At 42.2% G+C, this 27,605-nt stretch overlaps 2 protein-coding genes across 6 annotated transcripts in view; one reads left to right on the top strand and one right to left on the bottom strand.

The window, feature by feature from the left end:
• LOC139110621 (mannosyl-oligosaccharide glucosidase-like) overlaps positions 1-27,605 on the bottom strand; it is an 84,833-nt gene that overhangs the window by 32,386 nt on the left and 24,842 nt on the right. The window contains exon 2 of one of the 2 annotated variants that reach the window (XM_070670494.1): positions 25,192-25,224. The gene's annotated coding sequence lies outside the window, so the exon portion shown is untranslated. Of the gene's footprint in view, positions 1-25,191; positions 26,370-27,605 lie in introns of those variants that run through there. The other variant, XM_070670492.1, reaches the window with a different exon arrangement.
• Positions 1-27,605, top strand: part of LOC139110616 (amyloid beta A4 precursor protein-binding family B member 1-interacting protein) — a 98,525-nt gene that overhangs the window by 28,587 nt on the left and 42,333 nt on the right. For 2 of the 4 annotated variants that reach the window (XM_070670477.1, XM_070670478.1), the window contains exon 1: positions 5,342-9,077. The exons of 1 other annotated variant lie outside the window; for it this stretch is intronic. In XM_070670477.1, coding sequence (XP_070526578.1) covers positions 8,898-9,077 — 180 coding nt within the window. In that variant the 5' untranslated portion in view covers positions 5,342-8,897. Of the gene's footprint in view, positions 1-5,341; positions 9,078-13,799; positions 19,732-27,605 lie in introns of those variants that run through there. One more of the 4 variants, XM_070670479.1, reaches the window with a different exon arrangement.

Below are 27,605 nucleotides of genomic sequence, written 5' to 3' on the forward strand. Positions count from 1 at the left end.
CCGAGCCTACATGCGCGGGTGTCAAAAAATTTCTAATTAAAGAGGCATCTACGTCCCCTTGTTTATACCGAAGGTATTAAATGTAAAATTTTAATAACTAGCCGGGAGAGAAAACTGAGCAGCGTGTATAACTGTTTTCTATTTACTTTTCAAGACGGAAGGCGCAGTTGAATTAACTATTTAACTATGCGCATTTAAATCGAATGATATACGCCTAGCGGAAGGATGAAGCTCGTAAAATACAGAATATCTATCTTTTGTGATCTGCTTCCTTACGGAAATTATATTTTTTTGTTGTTGTTGTTATTATTTTTTTTTTTTCCTAGCCTCGTCGTTACACTTTGTGAATTATTCGCGATGATTAAGGGCGTTACGGTGTTGGGCATCACGGCTCGCATCGACCGGCCGTTCCATCGAGACGCGAAACGCGCGCTGGGATTATTCGCGTGTCCGCGGTACGTGGTACATACAACGCGAGCACCGAGATATGTCCAATTTGCAGTCACATTCCCGCTCCGGGACCAGAGCACTTTGCGCTGGGCGTCACACGAAATTACCGTGTCCCGTGAAATTGCGTAATGGCTTTCTCAGAATACGCGCACCGCAAATCGCTCTCTCTTGCATCTGTCCGCGGATTCATAATTATCTTTGGATACCAATAGCATATCTCGCGAGATAATCGTTTAATTTTTTTCTTTCTTTCTTTTTTTTTTTCTTTTTTTTTTATTGAAAAATTTAATTTAATTTTAAAACAAATGATAATTTGATAATAAATTAAAAAAAAAGCTTTATTTGGTTTTTATAATGATATTAGAAGACGAAAGCAATGATTGTTAAATAATGATTTATATTTGTTTTATGTATTGTACTCTATTGTAATATAATTTAATTTTTTTTTACGATAATACTTTTTTATTTTCATATTTATTTCCTCCCTTTTTTATATCGGTAATTTAAATTAATATTTGAAATTGATTTTATTTGGAATTTATCGCATAGACTTTCTGACCGTGGTGTACCGTGAATTAGTTTAAAAAGAAAAAATTATTTGCGTTATCTTCGAAGAGTGCAAATATTCCTGACGTTATCCAGCTTTCATGGGAAGCTGTTATCTTGGAAACTATACTATCTTTGTTGCATACGTTACCGACAACAGGCGGTTTCATGTTTCAATACTGGTAATGCAGGTTTCAGCCTTAGCCTGTTTCTCTCTTCATGGTTTCACGGTTAAAGCACGTGTGGAGCTGATATCTTTATCAGGGAGGAATTATTTATATGAGGGGGAAAAAAAAAAATTGTCGGTTCCGCAAACATTATAGATAGTTAAGATTGATGACGCAGAGATGATACCATAAATACAAACTTTTAAATAAAGAGAGCATAGATAATTTTCTTTTTTTCTTTTACACAACGTTGAATAATAAAAAAAAGAAACGTATCTGTCCGAAATTTACGAACAAAAATTGCGCCACGCGTGCTCTTCGTTCAGCGATTTAATTAATAAATCTCGCAGTCTCGCGGCAGTAATTTCAGACTTATAATTATCGAATTCACGGTACTGACACGACAGGCTACGTCCTATTATGGTGACTGATAAGGCTCAAGAGGCTAAATCGTTCATTATATCATTTGATCGTTCGTATAATGAGGGCAAATCGGAGCGAGCGCGAGCGGCGAGTCGTGCCTCGCGGCGAAATAGACAAATGGTTAAGAGCTTCCGGTGGCTATTAACATGCGGGCTTCGTAGTATCCGCATCCGCGCCGGGACTCCGTGGCCATCCTTAATCGTGTCCGGGGCCGGGGGAGTCTTTGTTCCATAATATTGCTGTATCCGGTGTGGTACTCGTCTGGCTATTCTTTCGCCGATCGAGAGAAATTCTAGATTCGAGCGCACGCCGTCTTCGGAATACTTATAAGTATAGTTCGGAGTCGGGAAAGATGGATGTTATCTTTGTTAACTTCGTAAATCTTGTAATATGTTAGCCTAAGTAATTTTCTTTTTTTTTTCTTAATTTTTTTTTATTAAAAAATTTTTTTTTTTTGTTAAGAAAAAAAAATTTCTTTTTTGCTTGTACCGTAATTTCCTTTTTCGAGTTCTTAGTAATTGACCACTTACGAAACGAGGCTTTAAACTTACTTAAAAGAAATTACCCGTTTAAGAAGATAAAGGTTAATTATCGAATTATCAATTGGGAATGTGTATTACAAGCAGCGGGGATTATCATCAGTTTCAAATCGTGCGGATCCATCAACGATGACCCTTGGCCGCAATTATGCCTTTCGAGAAGCCTAAGTGTTGTCCGAAGAAGAAAATTAGGTGATCTCTTGATCTCGGTGCTCCGTCATAACGAACATACTTATCTCGATACGTTAACATCGGCCCGATTTCAATTTTGTCGATCAGTATTTCTTTTTCTAATTACGCGTGAAAATTATTTAGTCTTCCTGCTCGCTTCTCGAAGCTATCAAGTTCTATGCTAGATGAGTTCTATCTGCCGTTAAATTATGAATGACAGCCGACGTGCAGGGCGCACCACTCGCGCTTTTTTTTTTTCTCCCCCTTTTCTATTGAAAAAACTAGCTCGCGCTCTTCAGGTAGCTCTAAGAAAGCGAGAAATACGAGAGAATCGCTCAGGTAGCGGCGCACTGCACGTGCCTAAGGGCAGCTGTGCAGTTTGGCCTTCTTCCCGCTTCATCCATCGTCGAGCACCGTGTGTGCTCCGTAAAGCGATCCTCATTTCCGCGTCTCCTCTTCGGGGCTTCTGTTTTCGTTGGTTTCTCTCTCAGGGTCAGATGAACCGTTATCAACGCGCCCACAAAGTAATAAGAAAAGTATCGAGAGAGGAAAAAATGCAGGGAAAAACTGTTACATATCGATCTTCCACGTGGGACGATTAAATGTTACCGGTGGGGGGTGGAAGGATCACGATCGTGTGAAATAATGAACGGAATTAAAACAGAAGAGTGAAACTCATTAGTAATAATTATCTGGGGTCGATTAATTATATTGTAATTTAATCCGAATGCCTTTGCGTCTTATCAGTAAAATAGTAGTAAATTATGACGTCGGGATGTAATTGTCGCATTATAATTAATGAGTATAACGCTGGAATTTAATTTCTAACTCTCTTTTACATTTTAAACGGAGATAAAGTGAGATCAAGCACAAAATATTTGTGGTGAATTCAACCACGCGCCCCGCTCGCCATACACACACATCTGTTGCGTTAATCTCTGATCTCGTCAGATTAATCTCGTACGAGATGTTATCTTTAACTCGGCATTTTCCGTGTGGACGAATAAATTTAGTTCCTACACCCCCTAAATATTTACGTGCAACGTAGGCATATTTTGTTTTTATTGGTACTTTTTTGGTGAACAAATAACTTTTATAATAATATTAAATTGCACGAAATGAATAAAAATACAAAAAAAAAATTTTTTTATTAAAAATAAATTAATTTAATTTTAAAATATTTTATGATTTATCGTAGATGCAAAATGGAGCGTAATATATTTTATTTGTAATTATTTTAGACGTAAAGCGATTATGAAACGTCAATTTATTTTTTTGATATTAAATCAAGATCGAGATCGAGAAAACGCCCGCCTGTCTTTAGCTTTGCGCTCTCAACACCTAAAGCAGCTTAAGCTTCGTTTTGGCGCATATATCTGCCGTCCTATGGGTTGCAGCTGCCTCGTAGTAGCAGCACGTGTTCCTCTTTTCGGGGCAGGTGGTTGGCGTCGTTAAGCAATCGCCTCCCCCTCGACGAGGACCGAGATTTGAACGCTGTATAACCCATCGGCGGGCGAACGGAGAGGATGACGAGAAGCAAAAAGGGAAAAAAAAAAAAATCTCCAAGAAGGACAGGCCCGACAGGCACGAGGCTCGTGATTATAAACTCGTGGTACTTTTGCTCGAGATGAAGAAGAGGGGGATGAAGCGGGAAGAGATCGCCGTACACCTTTTGCAAAACCGTTCGCGGTAATCGCTAATTACGCGTGTTATTTAAATGTGAATTTTTTCGAAAATATGTCACGAGGTCGATAATACACCGGGTGTGAGAAAGAGTGATTCAAATCGAATCCTATCAAGGGAGAGAATAATATCACAACTGTATTTAATTAGAAATGAATTAACTTTTTCATTATCCCGTCGGTTGTCGAACACAAGAATGGAAGTGGAATTGTTTCTGATAAAACATGCTCTTTATCGAACATATAAAATATTTTCATATTCCCTAATTTTTTTCTTTTTTTTTTTTGTACAACAAATAAATTCAATCATTTTTCTCAGTTGTGATCGACAAAACAAGAAACTTTATTAGATATTTCTAGTTGTGATATCTGTTCGTTATCGATTATTAATAATCCGCGGTGTCGTTGAGAGAGGCCATTCGCGAAAGAAAAAGAGAAAAATGAGAGGATGATGTTGCTCCGGGCCAAGAAGTGAGCGAAGGTGTCCGTTCGTCTGCCCGCTGCAGGAGGACCTCGATCAGGTGAAGCAAACGTGGGGGAAGAGGGTGAAACGACCGGCAGGTGGTGCCGAGAGGTGCACCGCTGATATACGCCAGCGTCGTGACCGGTTCCAAGATCGGCGAGGATCACCGACGCGCGGTTTACCGCCGCTTAATAAGCCGCTACAAAGAGGACTCGCTGCCAGCTCTAACCGTGTGTGTAATAAATCTCGTAGTACACCGCGCGACGTAACATGCGAATTACGCGATTGCCAGGATCTGTGACGCGATCGGGCAGGTGCTGGAACCGACTCCGGATTTGCGGTTTCATATACGGGATAAGCGAAGGTCATATAGTTATCTCGCATTTTACGAAACGCTTATAAAAAAATTCTTATCTAAAACGGTTTACTAACATTTAATAAAAAAAAAATAAAATTAAATTAAATTAATAAATTATATTAATGAGAAAATTACTCGAAAATATATTTTAAAATAAAAAATGTTGATAAGTAAATTTTAAAATAAAATTACGTATCTTGAAATTAAAATTGATAAGAAGCTCAGCTAACGATTTCATTAGCAATGTATTTTTGCAACTTGCGGAAAGTTGATAATTAACAAGATCGCAAATATCGTATTACTTTTTGCGTGCTATCACAAGCTTAAATAAAAAAAAGCATACAAAACAATTACACGTTCTTATCTCTTTGATCGTGCTTTTACATTTTTTTCAATGTTCGATCGTTCGGTACCTTGTTAAGTCAAAAAGTGCTTTGGATTCGATTATCGCGAAGACGTAATAAGTATCAATTTCATACACGAGTGCATCGAGTACGCGTTATCGGGGATCGTTCGAGCGTAATGACGTGAGTTGCATGCGGGTTGATAAGAGTGGACATGACTGGGCATCCCCTCGAAGGTTCCGCGGCAAAAAAGGGCGAGCACGAGCTGATGTAGGACGCGGGAGCAATGAAGTTTTCCGTCTTTCTTTTTTTCTCTCGTTTATATCTTTTTCTTTTTCCTTTTCTTTTTCTTTTTTTTTCCTTTCGGTAAATCAGATGCAACCTCGTCTCTCACCTCTCCCGAATGTGGAGAGCAACAGTTGGCGAGGAGGAAACATCTGTCGGTCGCAGCGCATGCGTATCCTTCAGGTAAAAACCTGAAGAGGTTCAGGGATTCTCAAATTTTCGGAAATTAAATTCGCGAATATCGGATCATTAAAAAAAAAAATTATTTTTTAATAAAAGGAAATTGTTTTAATTATGAATTTAATTTCGATATAAAATGCATTTATAGATCTATTTGCGATGTTTGGAAATACTTAAAGTCTAAAAATATTTTTTTTTTTGTAATTACGCGTACTAAGATTGAATCGTTCCTCTTTTATGAGTACTTAATAATTTACCTACAATTTGCCACTTTGCGCTTCTCGGGGGTAAGTTCCTCCCGAGCTTCTCGACATCTGCAAGACACGCATGTTGAAAAGTACGTTCGACAAGTACCGGTTGAGAAAGTTCGAGCTAACTTGTGCCGCGTCATTTATTTAGCCATCTTGAAAGCCCTCGCATGACTCACGCCGAAATTACACGTCCATTTTCGCAGGCGAAGGGTGCCGCGAAACACCCTTCATTATGCACATCGGACGTGTTATACATATAATCGCACGGCCTTATATCGATTCTAATGTAAATGTACTGTTCACCTGAGTTTTCTGTTAGTCATAAACGCGGTACTCAACCCAGTCAAAGCTGGTTGTATCAAACGCATCTCGTAACTTCAGCCTCTTTGTCATTTAACAGAGGCTTGCTTATTTTCTTGAATAACCAGAATTTTAATAATCCTTAAAGGGACAACGCGATATATCTCTGTATATATTTTACCGCGTTTGATTGATTTAATTTAGCAATGAAGATTATATTTAACATTTTTAAATAAATGCTAAATTTTTATTTACCGATTTCTTAGGTTTTTAATTTTGCACGTGTGCGCATTTTTGCGGCTCCATCTCTTGTGCGTGTGTCAATACCATTAGGCCGGATAATCGTGCGACTTTGACAGGAAATGGCTCGAACTCGTGATCAAACGTAGAAACCAAGAAAATGACACGTCTTCGCCGCGACGAGGACGAAGAATGAGTTAGGCCGAGCAAAACCGCAATATATTCATACTTTACGAAAAGGACCTTCGAGTGTGGAATTACGTACAAAGTTCTGCGAACTTATATAAGTAGACAGGTGTAGTTTTTTTTTCTTTTCTGCTCCTTTTCGAATCCGTGGTTACTCTTCGGCAATTTAATCAACCTATAGGATTTTCTCGTTTTTGCGACGGTGGTTTTTGTTACGAAACGGGTAATATCGTGACCAAGTTCCAATTTTGACGTTTTAAAAGAATTTATTTCGCCCTGCTTTTATTTTATCGCCTCAAAATTATTTTCACGTTCGCTGCAGTAATATTACCGTTAATTAATATCGTTACGGAAGTGTATATCTATAATATAATGTGATCTATAACGCCGATTATTCTCGGAAAGCCGGATATCTGATATTTATTATTTCGCCGTCCCGAGGCTTGTAATCGTTATATAAAAATATAGCTTCGTAATAGAGAAGGCAGATGCGCCGGTAGGTATCGAGTTCCTTCAGCTGGCCCGCGCGTCTCCGTTCTGCTGGATGTCAAGGTCTTTAATACGCCAAGCGGAACTTCCGATTTGGAAATTCGATAAGCGCGGAAGTGGGACGCTAAAACTATTATTCTCGCGAATAACGAGTCCTTCGAGGTTCACTTATAAATGAGATCTGTGAGAACCTTATTCAACGAGAGAATCCTGTACATGGGAAATAGAATACTATTGACCTCTCGTGTTTAACGAGGTTACGGGATTTTCTTGCCCCGCGATGCACGAACGAAAAAAGTGTTGCGGGTAATTGAGAAAATTTAGAGATAGCGCAGGGTCGCGAGGAATCGCGACGTTAGATTTCTTTAAAGTGGAAAATCGATACGAATTGAGACGAAGCTCGCGGAGATTTGATAATCCGGGCACGGATTTTGAGAGACACTGCGTATCTGTGCCGAGCGCCACGCGACCGGGTTGTCCGGTCGGGCCGGGTGCCGGGTGTTGTTAAAATCAACGTGGTGGGGTTCCTTCGACGAGCCTACAACCGGAGCCTTATGCCTTCAGTCGACTCTCGGCTCTCACTGCGACTCGAGCCGACTGAGATTCCGTTAATTGAACACCGAGCAGCCCGATAACGCGCCTGGATGCTTCAGGTGCGGGGCAAATCGTCGCATTAAGCGAAAGAAACTTGGGCAATAACAGCACGGCAATTAGAAGCAAGGAAAGAAGCAAGAAAAAAGAAAAAGAATTAAAAAATAAAAATAAGAAGGAGGCCTGCAATTCTTCAATCTCGTCGCATACTTGGCACTTGAACAAGGTTAACCGCGTGAGACTCGACAGGACCTCGCGAAAGATAAAAATTGCATCGAAGATTATCGAGAGGTAGTGAAGGGAATCGAGGGAGCAGCAGAGGGAAAGGAAATATTCCACCGTGAGTCTCCGAGCAGTGTGATCGAGACTCGGCTCGAGTCGACAACCTCCAACCGATCGCCGGCTGACCACTAGTCCGGCTACTACTCCAGTCCGATTTTAGGTCGATCACCTTGAGGATTTCGGAGCCTTCTGCGCAATACGGTTTTAGTATTGCTAGGCTAAAAACGCCGATGGTTGCGGAATCGGTAAAAAAAGAGAGCAAGATCCAAAGGGAGAGTCCGAAAATCGAGTGGACAGAGAAACAGAGGGGACGATCGAAGCAAGGGGGATCAGTCGATTCGCAGAGGGTGCGGCCGGGCCTGAAGGGTTAAATAGATGCAGGAATCTGCAGACGGCGCCGTCGTACTTCGCCGAGGAAAAAAACGTCGGGTATCTACGCTCGAAGAAACTCGCGTGAACGTGCCCGAAGGACATTTCCTGATCGAACAGATTGTGCTCGTGAATTCCGATTGTTTTTCTAACGCCGATAAGAGATAAGTTTTTCCCCGAGAAAGAAACTGGCGGGAAAAAAACATTGATTTAACTTGTTGAAAACTACATTTAATTACATACAATTATAGCCTGTCGGAAAGTCAAGACAGACTATTCGCGAGTGTTTGCGGAATAGTGATCTTATCTCTAAACAGAGTTTATATAATCGAGATTGATTAATAATTAATTTTAGCTTCGTGATTTACTGATAAATCTTTCCTTCAATTTTACGGCACACGATAACGTTGCGAATGACAATTTTTAGTGAGTTAAATAATAATATTCGCAAATGATTCGCGCCTGCTGTTTTCTCGATCGATTTGAAACAAGTGCGATAGTTTGAGCACTACCGATCTCGTTTGGATGACACTAGCGGGTATCTAGCAAGATTTCGGTAGCCTAATCGGGGCATCGCGAACATGTTGTGCGGCACGTTTAAGAAGAGAAGCAAATATTTGGGGGACGAATATCGGTTGGTTAGATCGAACACCATGCCAAGAGTGGTATCGGGACCAAAGGAAATCAATCTGGTGACAGTCCGGAGAGCAAAGTCCACGAGGACCGCCGTTCGACCCTTGATGAAGGACCTCATGCCCACGGTAGGCAGAAATTAAATTTATGACGAAGATATAACGAAACGTAACAAAATTAAATATTGAGAATTTGTCGCGTGAAAATTCAAGCGTGCTGCGAAAATTGTCAAAGTAATACAATAATTTTATAACACGAATAAAATTTTACGTTTTACTTGATAGATTTATTTTATGAAATTTTTATAAAATTAAATTTTAGAACTTTAAATCTGCAATTGTATATAATTACTATCTTCTTTTTTTTTTTTTTTTTTTTTTTTTTAAATAATATTTGTTTTGTGACAATTAATCGTGCGCTTAAAATTTCCACGTCGAATAGCAATGTTTGCGAAGCTCAACAACGCTGAAAACGCAAACACGAGTTTCAGTCTGTTAATCGCATCGAGTTAAGAACATCGCGTCGCGTAGACTAGTCAGCCGATTGATCCTCAAAGGATTCGGACCGTCTCAAATCTACATACATGAATACGAATGCGTCATGGAGTTTGCATATGTATGTCGACTACGACGTCGCGCCGTATTCGCATGCATGCATTTGTCTGTATAATTTACGGCTCTACGCGACTTCAACTTGAACGTAACGTTATTCGCCGGTAATTGCAACCTCGGTAAACTTATAATTAAGAACCAATTTAGCGTACTCGTTTTGATTTCAAAGCTCGTAACAATAGCGCGATTGATAAGATTCATATTCTTAAACAAGTTTATTCATCTTGAATTTAAACGAGCGACGATTGCTACGTCGATTCTCCCGATATCGATGCGTTCGATCCCGCGTGCCTACGGTCTCACGTTTTCTCTCGTTCTTTTCGTTCTTCCCGAAAGCTTCTCGTTGTTTCTTTTTCGGTCTAAATCCGGCAGCGACGAGGCGCCTCGGCGCCGCCACCTCGGATTCTCTCGCGGTGCCCCGGCTGGACCGAAAGGCAGAGGCCGACTCTCGAGGTTCGCCTTATAAGGTGTTCCACGGGATGCTCACCGTCCATTAGAAATCCTTTTGTCGAATCCGATCTCTTTTTCCGGCGAATTCTCTCGGCGGACCACCCTGCCCGCGCCCAGTTCACGGCATATCCCTTTTTCTTCGAAATAATTCGCCTGCCGGAAAAAGCGCGTCGGGTTTTCGAGTAAGCTTGTGCCTTCGTAGCAGCTAAATCGTGAAGTCCCGGAAAATATCTATCTTCAAAGGTCTAATATCAAAGGTATTCGGTATCGCGGAAGAGAGAGTCCGTACGAATATTTAATCGAATTTAATTCCATTGATTGCGGGAGTACGATAGCCACGGTATCCATAGAAATTAATTGCGAGTGATATTATAATCGATAAACACGGCGATTCGATTTCGTTCGCTTCTATTATTCGAGCGGTCTCTTCACCGGCCGCTGATTCGCTGTTATCCATAAACGGCATATTTTTTTTTTTTTTCTTTACCCTCCCTCTCGATAGAGAGAATTTTAATGCGTAACTGGCGAGAATGAGTTCATGAATATGCACATAAATATAGAGAACGAGCACGGGGCGCAGTGCTTTTTGCGAGACTCTCGAACGTTAACGCGAAAATATTCGTTTGCGCGGTTTACGCTGAACCCCTGCGCGTTTTTCTAATTGTTAGTCGGGGGAAGAAATCTTGTCTTCGATTCCAGGTCATCGCTGGAATCTGCAGAAATTAACTCGAGCCTGTCACAATCTCAAAGTAACAGGAGCAGTTTAAGATACACTATATATCGCTGACATTTATTTAATTATAAAATTTCTTAGCTCGTTTGATTAATTTCCAACAACGTCATGCTACGCGATAATATTTAATTAGATTTTACGAATATTTCTAATAATAAATACGTTTGATATAATAATCCTACAAATATTCACGTTACTCTGAGCCTTATCGAACAGTTTCTCCAGACTAGAATACGAGAAAAACTCGCTATCCGGTTACTTTTTAGCGGATTGCCGGTTTGTCGAGCATGATTTTGCCTCCTCGAGGGAAAATATTGCGAAGCAGCGCGTTAATCGGCACAGTTTTGCGGCCGGTGCTATTCGCGAAACCAGGTCGCCTGCGAGATTGCGATCGGCGAAGCCGAGCTTTTAGTCGGATCGTCAAGAGGCCTGCATAAAGACAATAGTTTCGCTTCGGAGGTTCCGAGAGAAGAGACGAAACGAGGAGAGAAAGAGTTTATGCCGCGGAAAGAACGCGTGCGCTTTTTTTCGCCGCTGCAATTTGTGTACCACCGCCGCCTTTTGTTCACATCTCTCTTTTTTTTTTTTATCTGTTCCTCTTTCTCGTCTTCGTTCTCTCGCATCGCCGCAAGATCCTCCTCCGCCATCCTCACCGTTTCTCTGCATCGCGAGATATCCCGGCGCATTCCTACGTATCGTGTGCCGCAACGATTTAGGCCCTCCTCAGTCAATAGCCCTTTAGGTCTCTGTTAGGACTTTTTTGGCAAGTTACGTGTCCGAGTATTATTTAAATTGATATCAGATAAAAAGATATGCTGTAGTTTTATACCAAAAGAATTTTTAGGCCGGAAAAAAAAGGAACGACTTAAGAATAAATATTTTTGAAATGTTTCCTCGATATGTAAGATTAGAAATTGTTGGATATTTAATAATTATTAAATTATATTTATTTATTGAAAAATAAAAGTATTTTAACGAAACAAAATTAGAAATTAGAAAGCCGGAGAAGAAAGAGAGAAAAGGAGAGAGTTTTCTTTTTGCCAGGAAACATTATTTCTAAGTTTATTAAAGTCTTGTAAAAAAGCATCGCGCAAATCTGATAGATAATGTTATGCAATTCGTATTTGATGCGCTTTTTTTATCACCTTCCGGTTATCAAGGTTGATGGCCTCTTATTAAAGTCATATTGCATGCGAGATATTTTCTCCGAATTGCGCAATTAGCTCTACATCTAGTATGTTAATTTTGTTATAATTACACCCGACGGCGGGTACGTTTCGATAAAAACGTTGTTACTATGTTATTAATCCGTGAGTGATCGCCAGGTGTAATTTACATTCCCGACGACTCGATTTACTTTCGTTCGTATTCATTGCAATTAATTTGATAATTTTACCCGATAAATTCCGCTTCCCGGCTAATTCAGCCGAATAACGATCGAGGTATCAACGCGCGATCACATCGCATACAAAAAGGTTAGCTCGTCATTATTTGCTATGTAACGAATCGCGAAACGATTAGCGTGTGAAGTTACAAAACACGTAATCAGCCCGGCCGAAAAATCGCGTGGTTAATTTCGAAATAACGAATTAATTCAGCGTACTCATTATCTGCCATTATTAATTAATGTTGAATATAAAATTAAGTGGGACGCAATTTATCCTTGAAAAAAAAAAAAATTCTACTTACATTTTTTTTTCTCTCTTTCTGTCTTTTTAATTATTTTAATATACGTTTATAGACTCGAACATTTACGAGAAATTATAAACGTTGTTGCTGTACAAATATAGATTTTTTTAATTGTTTTATGTCACTTTATACGATCGTTATTTTGCTATAATTCTAGCCTTTTTCTCTTTCCCCATCTCGAGTTTCTTTTCTTATTATATCGTTATTAAATTGCCGTCGATTTTCTTGGAAACTAGACGATCGCGATTCGTTCTCGACGGCGCGATACGACGCGGCGGGCGGGTGGCGTGCTCGCTATTAACTCTAATTAGCGATTATTAGAAGACATTCCGCAGAGAGACGGCGCCGCAAATTGAAGGCGGCGCAAACCGGTGTGAACGACAGAACAACGGGAGCAGGGTACGAGAGTGGGTATAACGGCCTGATTAAAACAAATCGTCGACCGGCAGAAATGAAATTGCTAGTCGACCAATGCGCCGAGATAAGCGGCCTTTTGAACCAATTTTCTTCCGTATGGGGGAGTATTGCGAAAAGAGCTCATTGCAATCTATATTTCTATTTCAACATGCCGCTAAAAGCTTGTGAAGAAAACGTAATTTTAATTTTTTTTTTGTTTTATTCTCAAAGGAAATAAATTAATTTATTTAAATTGAAAAATTCAACGCGTTTTAAAAAGACGAAATGTAGAAAAAGTCTGTTAATTACAGCGTGGCAATTTTAGGAATTTTCTGTCGGTGACGGAAGGATGAAAAGTTGCGAAACCACGATTCTTCAAGCCGCGCGGAAAATTTGCATCGGCGCGAGTGCGCTCGCTGAGTCGGCGATTTCATTGCGACGAGAGTCGAATGAGGCTCGGACGAGAAACCGGGCGCGAGTGTCATCACGCACTGATGAAATAACGGTCGTACCTCGCGGGATATGAGACGCTTTCGCATTCAATAACACGCGACACGGTGGAATAATCGCACGGCGGTGCAACGAAATGATATTGCATAATCTTTTTATGGAACGGCCTAATTAACTGCAGATTCCGACCAACACGAGCGTGAGATATCTGCGATGTACGTACAGACGAATATCCATCCCTCGTATCTGATTGCATCGATAGCGTTGATTAACAGACTTCGCTGCCCGGATCGAGTTGTGTTAATCAAGTATTTATCCATCGTTGACGTCATAATTAATTTTAGCTTCCGGTTTAGTATTTAGATAACGCTTTCCTTTCTTTATACGATTCTTAAATAATTTTTACGCAATATTTTTAACAACGCGACGTTACCCGAGATATATTCGTTCGTTTTCGTGAGGCGGCGCGGTGGAAAAAACTATAAACGTCTTTTAAACGCGCGCCGAGCGTATTCGGGACCATCGACCTCTTAAGTTTCACGAAAACAAGAATACCTACATAACATTATACATCTTAACTCCGCATGTAAATGCGGATGCAGCGTCGAATGTGGGATGAGAGAATGGGCCCGGTACACGAAAGCTTCGAATTCTTTCGCAAGCGTGGGAGCTAACGGGAAGATTTCTGGTACAAGGCCCTGGATAGGTGCGAATGAGAACAATGTCGAAATAAAAAAGGACCCACCCGCGAGACCTCCCGCGTCTCTTTTTTTTTTGTTCCCCCCTTCGAGTTCGCGGGATTTCAAAACGCCTAATGCATTTTCTCGGTTCGAGCTTGATCGATCGACAACTCTCTACGCGTCGCGTTATCAACAGTTAGATTCTATCTCACTTTTTTCTTTTTTTATTTTCCTGATGCCGTTACGGAGCGAAAAGTCTGAGAGTTTTATACGCGATATAAACTTCTTCCTTCGAAGTATCACCCGTGAAGAAGCTGAGCCAAACGCAGCCATTGTACGCTTAATTTATGCGTGGCTTCGAAAATTTTTAGTTGGCTTCGTTATACAATTCTTAATACTATTCTTAAGGCAACGGGATTGTCTCTCGACTTCCGGCTGGTACCGCCTTCGCGTATCTCATTTTAAAAGAATACCGCAAGTGTTATAATTTTTTTAACGACGAAGAATCAATTGTTTAACAAATCGGTAATAAATAAAAATTAATTAATTACTAAATTTAAAATAATCAATTGAATACGTCTTTAGAATTGAAATAAAAGTAAAAAAAAAAAAAAATGTTAAATTTCGCGACAACGTGTAATATAGAAGATCAAGATGCAGCGACATGAAAGTTAACTCATTTTATTTCTTCTTGCGAATATATCAACCTTTGTTCAACGGTCGGCTCGCCGAACGAGTTATATTACGCAAAGGATCCGCTTGCAAAAGGAACAAGGCAAAAAAAAAAAAAAAGAGCGGTATTACCTGAGCCTGCTTAACATAATGTACGTATTGATACGTTCGCTGCACCTCAGTCACCCCCCAAGACTCCACGTTGCGCTCACTCGTAATGTTAGTTATTAGCCGATCGATTTGCCGTAGAAAAATCAGTCGAAAGTCAATCGTACGTTGCTGCGGGGTACCCGATCGTTACGGAGAAACGCGTTGAGAAAATTCGAAATATTTCGCGCTGTTCTTTTTTTTTTTCCTCTCATCTAACAAGTACCATTCATACGATAAGAAAAATGCCGATAAAATTTATATTCGAATATCAAAGACTTGTACAAATTTACTAGATCACGTACTATCGCTTTGGAATTTTGTGAACAAGGACTTAAAATTCCTTGAATATTTTCGAAAAAGAATATAACTGGAAAGGGACTTTGGTCCATTAAGATCGGGAGATACCGCGAGAGTTGCGCCTTCCATTAAATATCCGAAAAGTCTAAAGAACGGATTGTCGAACGGGCCCGAGATACGGGGTGCGCTCACCCCTTACGCGGCCCTAGATAGTAGTCTACAGACGTGTTTCACAGGCATCTGCGTCCGATGGCAGATAACGTGGTTTCGTTGCGCGGTTAGAAGGAGTGGTAACATCGTGTCAGCCGACGGAAGCGAAATCAATTAACTTCGGCAACACATGCGTGCGTAACACGCGGGTGCGTTCCGTAAACGCGCTTGCGGCGCACGCATATAGTTGACGCGTAAATACGCAACACGTGCATACAGGGTACAACAGAAATTTCATATCCTTCCTCAGTTTCTCGACAAATATTTTTTTCCACGATCAAAAATCTTAATTTTAATTACGTTTTCAATTACGTGCAAATAAAATAATAATAAAAGAAAAGGAAAAAATAAGAGACTTATTGGTGTTTGCGCATTTTTTCAAATAATTCGCGGTTTCTCGCGTGAGAAAGTTATTATCCGAGACACCCTGTATACCGTGGCCTGTGGAGGCGCCTATAACGCGTGCATTTACCGCGTGGGTTGCTATGGGCAACCCGTGACTAACACACGTTCCAGCATCACGTCTCTCACCCTTCTCGTCCTACCCGTCTCATCTTTTCTTCCTCCTTTCTCTCGCTCTTTTCTCTTTTCCTTCCTCCCTTTTACTTCACGTCGGTCTCCTTTTTGTCGCTTCTTCTCTTTCTATCTTATCGGATTCAGTGACGTAACAGCCGCGGCGACGGAACTTGAAAACTAATGATCGATTTCGAGAGGGAGGGAGGGAGAAAAAAAATTCTTTTTCGTGTCATAACCGCGTCATCGCGATTAGGAAGTCTATATTAAGTTCTCGGCGACAAGCTTATCCTCGTCTTACCTACGATAATACCAAAAAAAAATTCCTTCGAGCAACTGGAACGCGATTAAAATTTGTGAAATAACTTCACTGATAATATCAGTCGAAACTTTATGTATTACTCGCTTTGAAGTTGGAGGGAAAAAAAATACGTGAATGCTCGCGTTGTTAGGGACAGTTAAAAAATGAGAAATTTAATAATCAATGGGCAGCCCAGGCTACTAATAATCGATGTCGCTTTTGATCCTTTTTACAAGAATATTCTACAAATTACTTGGTACGTTACTGCGAGCCATCTCTCTTCGTTTCGTACGACACGTTTATCCTTCTCGGAGACACTCATTCGTTCTTTTCTCCTTTCTCTTTTATCGTCTTTCTCTGGCATACCTTGTACCCTAGGCTAGCGCGCCGCGTTCCTCGTCGATCCTCTCCCCTTCAGGAATGGATCTCTATAGGAGCTAACGAGACTTGAGCCGCGAGTCCCTCGAAAGACCGCATAGTAATCTTGCCCGAAAACGTCTATCAATTTAAAAAAAAAAAAAAAAGAAAAAAAAATAGAAAAAAGAAAACCTTACACCGCAGAAACCGACGAGACGACGACGACGACGACGACGGTCGCTCGCGCGCTCACGACTCAGCCCGGGATTCTTCAAAGATGAGATGAGATTCGGAGAAGGCAAGAAGTCAACGTTCTGCTCTCCTTCTCTCAGGGAGCCCAGGACTGTACCGCATTTCATTATGGCGCAACAATGTTTTCCCGTACGCAGAAGGCGTCGTCGATTATCGATTTTACGATAGCTAACACCGCGTGTGTCTCCGACGTGGTACCGCGTCGTACGGCGAGATCGAGATGGTATCTCTATACCCCCGTACAGCCACCCGCGCGAGAGAATTTCTCGACCCACCGTGATGACAGAGCTATGCATACTCCACCGCGTACCTACCTCCGGTGTAATTAATTACCGCGTGTCTTGGTAGCATCCAACATTGATTATCTAATACTATTTCGGTGCGCTACCTGAATTTCCGAACGAGTAAATCAACCGCACGCGTGTCATTTAAAATAAAATAAAAAAAATTAATAAATGCGCGTTTAAAATACGCGAGGCTATTCCGTTGACGTTTAAATAGTTGCCGGGGATTAAAAAGGATCCGTCGGTACGTAATTTCTTTTTTGGAAAGTCCGCCCGATCGTTTTCGCGGTCGGAATTTTTCGTTCGTGTACGAGATAAGAATCGGCGAATTAACTAGATCCCCGAGGGATGCGAATCTGGGTGAATCTGTAAATACAAAGGCGCCGCTTGTGGGATCTCCGAGGATAGCGCATGGGTCTCCACCGAGAAGGGATTCGTCCCTGAACCCATGGCTGCGGTGCGCGGAAAGGAAGGGGTCATGGAACTCTCAGAAGGGGAAACGCATCATGGTGGAGGTGGACGAGGTACCGAAAGAGAAAGAGGTTTCTATAGGGGATGCTGACCGCACCGAGAGAGAGGAAGAATCGCGACGTACCTTCGACCATCACCCCCTCATTGGGACGCTCTCTTTTCCTTATTCTTCTTTTGCGTTCCCTTCTCCTTTCTGTTTAGCTTTATCCGCTGTCCGTTGCTCGAGATAGAGAGAGAGAGACGAGGAACAAAGAGACGCAGAGCGAGAGAAGATAACCCTAAGATAATAAGCCGGACGGAGAGGAGCGTAAGTTACAACGAGAGGGAATGAAATAATGCGCGTTTAAAGAGAATAAAAGAGAAAGTCATCCGCGGACGTGAGTAATTTTAATTGTGACGACGTACGACGACGGTGGAAGGTTGGAAAAATCAGCGGCGAGAAACACCGACGGTTTCGCGAATCACGGGGAGGCAGGAACGCCGATTTCGAAAGGGAAAGAAAAACAGAGAGACTGGCAGATCGCCAGGAAGAAGAATCGAGGGGAGGAAAGAAAAAAGTAATGAGATGGTGCCATTTCAAGGTGAGGGGAGGGAAACTTAATCTTCCAAGATTAAAAATACAATCGTGGCGTTTCGAGAAGAAGCACTGGCGGAAGAGGGCAAAGGGGAAGCGAGAAAACGAGTACCATGGTTCTTCGTGGAGCGACAGCGACAGAGACGGAGCTTGGGTCCCCCGAGGGGCAGCGGGGAGGATTTCGAAGGCAGAACGAGAGACGGAGAGGCGAATAGAAAAGCCCAGAGCAGGGGAGGCAGACGTGACGCGAGTCGGACAAAGACGGAGAAGAGAAAGGGGACTATTCCGGGGAACGAGCGAGGGACACGAAGAGTGGAGGACCGAGCGGAATAGAGAGAGAAAGGGCGAAAAAGAGGGACGGGGTAGGGGAGAAAGGGAGCGAAATGCAATAAGAGAGACGAAGAAAGAGAACAGAGAGACCAGGCAGCGAGTGCGCCCACTGAGCCGCCTCCATACCACCTCCAGCATTCCCAGCCTGCACACACAGTTGCAGCTGCACCGCGGTCGTGGCTCGCTCGTGTGCACATGCGAGACTGCGCGCGCGTCTCTCGCATAATCTTGCTATTCTTTTGTGTGTGTATATGTGTATCTACGTATATATGTATATATATATATTTAATACGTGACTATATTTTGTGACGCGCAACAACACCGTCGTCGTCGTCGTCGTCTAGTTTTAACGACGTCGTTTCCTTCGCTTCGTCGCTTATCTACCCGTTGGACGAGATTGTACGCGTATCGGCCATCGCTCCTGATACTAAACCACGGCTGGACCTTTCAGAGAATTGCCGATGAAGGTAACAGCAAACGCACCGCGATGAATGATAATCGAGTACGACGCGACGCTCTTGCCAACGTGAATTCGTAGCTGAATGAGTCGCGAATCGATCCCGAGTCCCGCGGCAGCGTCGAAGTTCACGAACTGACATTGACGGGTGTCGACGAACCCGCCGCCGATGTTGAATTTGCGGGCGGAAGGGAGATCGATTAAAATTCCTTCCCGGTTCTAATTTTCGTCGCGCGGTTCGCGAATCGAATACGGCTGATGAAATAAGCGGGACGGACGAAATTCGCAGGTAGTACGAAAGACAAATCGCGACTCGCCGCTGATTGGCGCGTGTCGGCCGTGTTTTTCCGCGTTTCCCCGGCAAGCCGCACTGCGCGGAACACGTGCGAGCCGCGAGAAGTGCATTATCGATCGCGTCCCCTCTGAAACGCAATCTCGAGAAGCGTGTCCTCCTCGTTAACGCGGCATTCAGCGGGCTGATAGGAGGAAACCTGACATTTCGCAAATGTCACCCGTGTGGGCGGTAACTTCCGTCTAATCGGGGCACGGTCGATGGACGATAAGAGACACCGAATCGCTCCTTGCGTGTCAAAACTGTGAAATCTCGTTTCTCATTTTCTTTTACTCCGAAAAAAAAAGGAAAAAAAAAAAAAAAAAAAAAATTAAAAGTGACGGACACGCTAAGAGCGATGGCACGAAACACGTGATTCCGAGAACCGTCTGGAAGCTAGAGAGACTCAAGGTCTTAGATTCCCGGGATTTCGAGAGAGCGAAGAAATCTCGCCATGGATTGGATGAGACGACAGGATGTCAAGGAGGAGTCGCAAGAACCTCCGAACACTTTGACACCGGAAGAAGATGACGAGTGTTACTTCGAGGAAGACGCATCGATAGACGAGGGAATGGTACGTGCGGTTTCGCATTGTATTTCTATTCGATTCGCTGCCGCGAATCCCCGAAGCGTCGATTTTCGATTCTCCTTCCACGAGAGATTATATCGCAGTTTTAATTTCAAAATAATTTATTACGGGACACGGAAACCGCTGGGGCGTTGCGCGAATCGACGGCGACGGCGTCGATATACATATTTATCGGGCTGTTCATATAACGAGACTTGATGTTCGTGTTAATTATAATGCATCGCATACGAGCGTTTATTGAAATATTAATGCCTCGTGTGCACGAAGCGGCAATCGACGCGGAATAAAATTAGTATTTATAGCAATTGCGCAATGTAAATTGGTTAAAGACGGCGCGCTCTGCCGAATATCGTCACCTCTCCGGCACGGCGTCGTACCGGTCAAGGTGGAAATTTGCATATCCCGATCTGAAGCGTACGAAATCTCCCTTGTCCGAAGTGCAGTATCCTTTAATAACGATTACGTACCGCGCGGCGCCGTGATCTTCGACGTATCTCTCTCAAAGCGTCCGTGGATGTTAATAATAACGACTGTTATCGCTCGCTTCGCCACGGTAATTATTGACGATGGCGTCTATCGCGCTCGACGCTCGCGAATATCGGCAATTCGTGAGCCGGTAATAATTTCGCAATCGCAACACTCGCCCTGTGTCGATTACGCGGACGGTCATTGCGGCTCGCGATTTCTTTCTTTTTTTTTTTTTTTATTTTAATTTTAATTTTTGCGAACTCCCTCCCGAAATTGCCCTGACTCGATTCGCGATCAGTCGCAGCATCTGTCGACTGCGCTTTCGAATTGTATCGCGTTCGAGAGAGCTGCTAATTTTTTTTCCAGGTAATTGCCGGGGCGGATGCTGACCGTTAGAGCATTCAGTTACGTGTTACCGCTATATTCCCTTTCCCCCCAAACCTTTTCACTCGCTTCGAGCCCCTATGAAGTCTAAAGCTTATGTTACGCGACATATAATAATTTATTAACGCCGTTTCTTTCTATATGCACTAATAAATATAATTTCACGCTATTGTAATATATGAATTTTTATTTTGTAATTGTAGTTAACTTTCTCTCTTTGACAACGATTATTTCGATTTTTCATTGCGCTAACAAATTATACTTTTTTCGGTACTATGTCGTGCAGATGTTGGCTTCTGCTTCACATATGGATACTTCGCCCAGCGTGTCGTTAACGAGTATAACGTTGCGTGAATCGGGCTTAACCGACTACGAGAAAATGGGCTCGAGTGTAAAATTACGACGTATCTACTGTTACGTCCATTGTTGCCTCTGAGGTGACCGCTTGAATTACTAACCGCTGGCGGAGTCACTCCGCTTGCTCGGGGCGAAATCGCATGCGAGCCAACGTGCGTGCGTTACGCGTAAATATTTAACGGGGACAAAAAGTCGCTCGCGGCGATAAATCAGAAAATTGTGCGAAAAAATCGAGAGACGTAAGGGTCGCCGAGACCACATATCATCCTTTTTTTTTTTGTTGTATATATTCGCGTGATATCCGATCGCTTAGAAACGTTGTCGCTTGTCTATTTACAGAATATCGCCGGATATTTTAACAAATCTTTAGTTCTCAAATTAAATTACGGCAAAATAATTTAATTAATATCAGAGGCAGACGATTAAGCAAATTTTTTTCCTCTCCTTTTATTTTAATTCGCCAACATATTTTGTCGACAGTCTAAGCTTAAAATTTAAAGCTTACAATGAACGGGATTTCTCTTTAAACTTTCTCTCAAAAAGAAATGAAGCTGCGTCCTCTTTAAAGAATAAAGAAAAAAAAAGAACTCCGCGACCGAAATGGGACGCGATAATGGCACTTGGTCTAGGGCGATTTCTGAACGGATTCTGGCGACATGCCGACTCGGCCGGAAATTAAGGAAAAAGGGGAGAAGTCGATACCGTCTAACGATTATCGGGATTGGGCTCGCGAACGTTTACCTGCGCGAATTCCGCATTTCCCGGTGACCGCCTGTTTTCCCCATTCTCTCTATTTACCGTCTTGGGTTTTGATAAGTGCGGATGATAAGTTACTCGAAGCCACGGAAACCCTGGCAACGCCAAGGTGCTCGTGAGGGGGGTTACGATGATTCAGCGCCAGCTGCGCCCTCGGAAAGAGAGGAGGAAGGAGGTAAAGGAGGATCGGCTGTAGTAGCGCTCGAAATTTGTTAGTCAAAACCGAAGCATCGATCCCTCGTCTCGGCAGGATTAAATGTACACGTCTCCTGAGCGGAATACGCGACGAGGTTTTCCACCTTGCCTTCCGCTGCGTGCCCGCCGGTATCTCGTCGGTTCTCTTCCTGCTATCTTATTAGACGATCGTATCGGCCGGAAGTGACTCGCGAGAAGGCGCAGGAGACACGCGGTAGCGCAGGCGGCAGGCAGATAAGCCCGCTAGACTAAATAGTCACGAATATTTGCTGTCAAAAGCCGGGGGAATAATGCCCGCGCGATACGAGTCTTTTAACGCTTCGTGCGCGATAAGCATCGCGAATTACTTCCTCGTAGGTTTATTACGAAAGCCGGATTTATCAGGCGCGTGCATCGTGTAAAATTCGGTGACAGCTTGTTAAGAAGCCTACATTTCACGCGATAATTTATTAACTCGCCGGCGGCCGCAACATTCTTACACACGCGATAACGAAATAATTTATTTTTGTAACAATGACACTTTTTTTTATTTTTTTTTTTTTAAGAAAGCGAATATTGACTAAAGGCACCGATTTATCGAAATTTCGAAAACGAGCAAGGGCCAATCTGAAAGTTTCCATAAACGTATCAAAGTGTTAAACATTATATCCGAGTTTCCTACGGCATAATCTAAGTTTGACTCAACGTCAAATTTAATCGGAATTCGTTAAATTTACTTGCTGCAAGTTTACGCCAACTAACGCAAAGCTTACGCATCCCTCGTCATATACGAAACGTCAACTTTACGTTTACTCCGACCGCCGCGAAGCACGGCATACCGAAACAAACGGGGCTTGCGACCGGAGATTGAAATATAATTTCAATCGCGGAAAGACGGAGAAAGATACGAGATGGACAGAAATGACGCGATATCAAGGTAGAATCGATGGAGGGCCGAAACAAGGGGGGGGGAAGAGCGAGAGAGAAAGGGAGATGGAAAATAGAGTTAGGGTGTCTGTTGCTCGGAGCTCGTCCGCAGGCAGAAAACGAAGGGGGATGAGGGAGATGATAGGCGACCAGTCACCATTCCACCCTACCGGCCACGTTGGGGATGAAGTATGACTCATCCGACTACGCCACCACCCCTGTTTTTCGGGCGTCTCGCGTCGGGAAATTCGCCACCCGTCGCACTCCCCTTCGCTCGCCGAATCTGTTCCGGCCCCACCGTAGTTGCCGGCGAGTAAACGAGCATTATCATAATCCGCGGCGACAGCGGAGAGAAAGATGCACCATCGAGCGCGCGTGCAAGTTTTCAGGTGCCCGGGCACCATTGTTCGTTAGCATTTCGTGCTCAATGCGACTCCGCAGTCAAATCGCCTTTCGAGGGCAATGAATCGTTACGGGCGATCAGTGCCGCCACGGTCGCGTTTCAGGAAAGAAAGAACCTATTGTTCGCCTTTAAAAGGATACGAGCGGGTAGGTCGAACTTTGCGACGTGCCTGCGATCTGAGAATAATAGCAGAGTTGACAATAAACATCGATTTACTTTTGCATATTTTATCGATCCTTTTTTCACGCGACGTTTTTCTTTTTTTTACTTTTTTTTTTTTGCGTTTGTACGGCGTTTAATTTCGATAGCGGGCGTTTATTCTACTGGGAAAAAAAGGAAAAGAAACCGGGAGCCTCGTATTTCTTTACTATAGTTAGAAACCCTCGTTAGCATGGTAAATGGGATAGACAGTGTCGCTGTCTGGCATCAAAATAAGAGGAACACAATCTAATCCACACGTGGTGCAGACAAGAAAAAGATCTAATCCACATGTGGTGGCACGGGTGTCGTCACGAGCGCTTGGCGGACGAATTAATCCTATTATTTTTATTCTTTTTACCTCATTTCTCATCTTCGCGAGAGGGCGTGTATTTTACATATGCGATGTATACCGAAGGGAGAGCCAGCTCTTTCGTAATGAGACTTCAAGCGTGTGAATCATATAATTTTACTTATCTCGGTTACAAACTAACAGTGTTTTTTCCATATAATTTTTAATTTGTAATTTAATTTAATTATAATTTCTACAACTAAAAAATTACGTTCAAAATTTTTTTTTTTATTAAAATTTAGTCTGTGATTTAGAAATTGTTATAAAAATATTTTTATACGTTACAAGAGTACGACAATAAAATTGATAAATTGAATTTTTCACGATTGGAACGTTACCCAAGAGATTTGATTTTTCGCCGCTTCGAAGTACGATCTGAATTTCTGAATTCCATCATGAAATATCCTCTATTCAATATTACGTATAGAAAATCTGGCATCTGCCTCATGCGATTTGACGGACGGGGTTTTCGATGTCGGAACGAGATTACGTGGCTTCGGGCCCTTCGAAGGTGGATTTATGTCTCCGTGTTAGTTGCGCATAGATGAGGGAATGCACTTTCAGGTGATCATTACGGCAGAGACAGCGAGGGGACCGCGATTCGGACCCACCCCTTCACGATCGCGGGGGCGTAGGTTATCTACCGTCATTGTCTAACCGATCGATGCATGCCCGGAATTATCGCCGTCCCTCGAAATACTCTCCCATGCTTTTATTTTATTTTCTTTATAGATTACAGAATTTTAAAAGACAGAATTGGCACGAGCTTCTCGTAAGCTCGTAATGAAACCTATTTGTCTTCCGCATGTTTATTTCTAATTTTTATTAAAATAAACTTTTTTTTATTGTAGATATAATACTTTCTTTCTAATAATTTTTGTTTCGCAGTACTTTATCGATAAAATATATGTCGTTGATAATAATGGATATAGACGCAGACGATTGATAAATTTAATTGACGAAAGTTGTAACAGAAATCTATCAGGACAATGTGTATTCGCGTAATGGCTTCGTGATTACGAAGCTGGAGTGCAGACTTTACCATGAAAGTTCATGTCTACTATCGAGATCGAACGAATAGTATGAGTCAGCAATAATAAATTACATTTATATTTAAATAATCACAGATATTAATTAACTGGTAAAAAGTTATGTTTGATTAAAGTAATGTATTAATAATTAAAGTAAAGTAATTAATAGTAAAAGAAAGTAATGTTTAATTATATAAATAAGATGTAAAATTATTTACTAAAATATTTTTATCTCAAGTCAATTAAATTAATAATTTTCTTATTATTAATATTATAATATAATTAAGAGCAAATTAAATGTGACTCAAACTTTTTTTTCTCTCTCGATATGTTTCGATTCGATTCGACATTTCAATAGAAAAAAATTCCTTCACCATACCCAAAAGATTACTCACCAATATGACCATTCGGATGAGCCCTGATCATATCTGTAACAAAAAAAGTAAGAATACGAGATTAGATTTCAATCGTATTAATTTTCAGCAAATAAATATTATAGATCGCGTAGAATAGAAATATTAACCTTAACAGCAAACTGACGTTGCCCGAGCCAGATCCCCTGGCGCAGCATCCGGCCTCAGGGATCAGAACTTCACAACGAAACGATTTTTCACTGTAACGCGACCGCGCACTAAAATATTTTTCATACCTTTCGACGCGAAATATTATTCCCGAATATAATTTTGAGTTTATTACCGAACATTTTATTTTAAACGCGAGCCTGACGTCCTTACGAACATTATTCGAGTCGAAAATAATTAAAATTCTCGTCCACGGAAAACATTTTATGCTAAGAATTATTGAGAATACTAAGGAAGTGTCGCGGGAGTTGTGCAACTATCAAGGAATTGTACAATTAAAATACTAAATTATATATATCGGTTAAAATACGTCTCGAAGCATCGGTCAGAAATTACTATTTCACGGTCGTACGCAGTATGAGAAATGTCGCGTCAATAACCCGCCCGACATTCTCACGACTGACTTCTTTCAATATACAAAAGCTTCTAAATTTTTACGTACAAAATGTTACGCTTTAAACTACGTACAACTACACGGAATAGTGCATGTATCTTTCACGACGCACGTGCTCTCTACCAAGGTCGTACGCAGTATGAGGAACGTGGGTATAACTAACTCGCCCGATTCTAGCACGACATTGACCTCGGTTCGACTCTAACATGCTTACGGTACGCAGGAGCTTGTAAAATCTACGTTATCGAACTCTACGTGGCTGTCCCGGACGACTACGTCTATCACCTTCGGCGGTCGGGAGCGATCTAATGTACCGCGTCACCTCCCCCCCTACCTACCGCTACCCTCGCGTGACTCTCATCTCGGCGTGATTCTCTTTACGGTGCCTTTCGATACGCAGGGGTTTCTAAAATACACGTTATCAAATTGCGTATGGCCACCCCGGAACACTACACTGTCTCTCGCAAAGCACGTGCTCTCTACGATGGTCGTACGCAGTATGAGGGATTACGTAGTAAAAATTATATCGATTTACGCTCGACTCTGATAGCGGATCGATTATCGAACGCTCTCGTTACGTTATTGAAATATCGGGCCGAAATATATTATAATTATGAATTCTTTTGCACCGTCGAGCTTCCGTTGCTTTAAAGCAGCAATGAAAAAGATGCGACCGCGATTCAGATAAGATTATTCCGCACGTGAGAAAAATATATATTAATTTGTATATCGTATAAATGTATAATATTGATACGTTGCGTAATACGTCGCGGTATTGCGTGGAATAAATTTATATACGGCAGACACGTGGGCGCTGTTAAAAAGATTATTTATCCACATTGAATGTGGATTAAACTACGGCGTGGAATAAGAGTGTAACGCGAGACGCAACGCCAGCATAAATGAAAACGCAACGTATGAATAACGCGCAAGTATCACCGGAATACATTAGCATTGTTCGCCGTTCTGCGCTTGTAAAAAAAAAAAAAAAAGAAAAAAATAAATAAAGCTTCGGAGATAATAATTTCACTTTAAACGACGTGCGAATTTTATTTCTGTCCCCAAGTTATTATTAAAATTTATATAATTCTTTTTTTTATTCGCGTCGAAGATCGAGTTTAATTAAATACGTTTATTTTTTTTGAAACAGCTTTTCTTTTTTTATTTTATCGTTAGAATATCGCTGTTAAATGAACCGCGAAGATGTTGACCGACGACGCCGTTTTGCATGACGCCACGCGTTTTTGGGTGCGTTAATCCTCCTCGAGTACTTTCTTATCCCGGGGAACATTACGGAGGGCTTCGGGACCGTTGTTCAGGAAAGCCACATGTGTCTAATGGGTACGCTGACGGACGGACGGTACTTATCTCTCAGTAACCCTCTGCTCTTTTGTGTGATTCCTCTCTCGCCGGGATTCTTCCTCTCGCCTCTCTCTCCTCATCGCGAGCTCAGGACCCGTGCACGACAGGCGTCTGTTTCAGCCGACAAAGTTCACGTCTCTTTGAATTACGTTAAATCGCAACGAGCATCACGTTTCACTTAAACGAGCGGAATTATTACGTAGTAAACGCGGCGGAATTAGGTTCCGATTCCTTCGTGTTCGACGACTACGAACATCTTCGACGGAGTAATCGTTCAATTTGAGACCGACGCTATCGGAAGAGAGGACAAAGACGGGGACGACTGCGACGAGACAATGGGAGAATCACGGGTCCTCCACCCCGCCCATCGGTTGATCCGTCGCCGCGTCTCATACTCGACAAAGGGGTGCTTTCTCGCACGGAAGTACCGACGACGTACCGCACTCAAGCCGGATTAATCGACCGAAACACG

Source organism: Cardiocondyla obscurior, linkage group LG21 (assembly GCF_019399895.1).
Source record: "Cardiocondyla obscurior isolate alpha-2009 linkage group LG21, Cobs3.1, whole genome shotgun sequence".
Lineage (NCBI taxonomy): Eukaryota > Metazoa > Arthropoda > Insecta > Hymenoptera > Formicidae > Cardiocondyla > Cardiocondyla obscurior.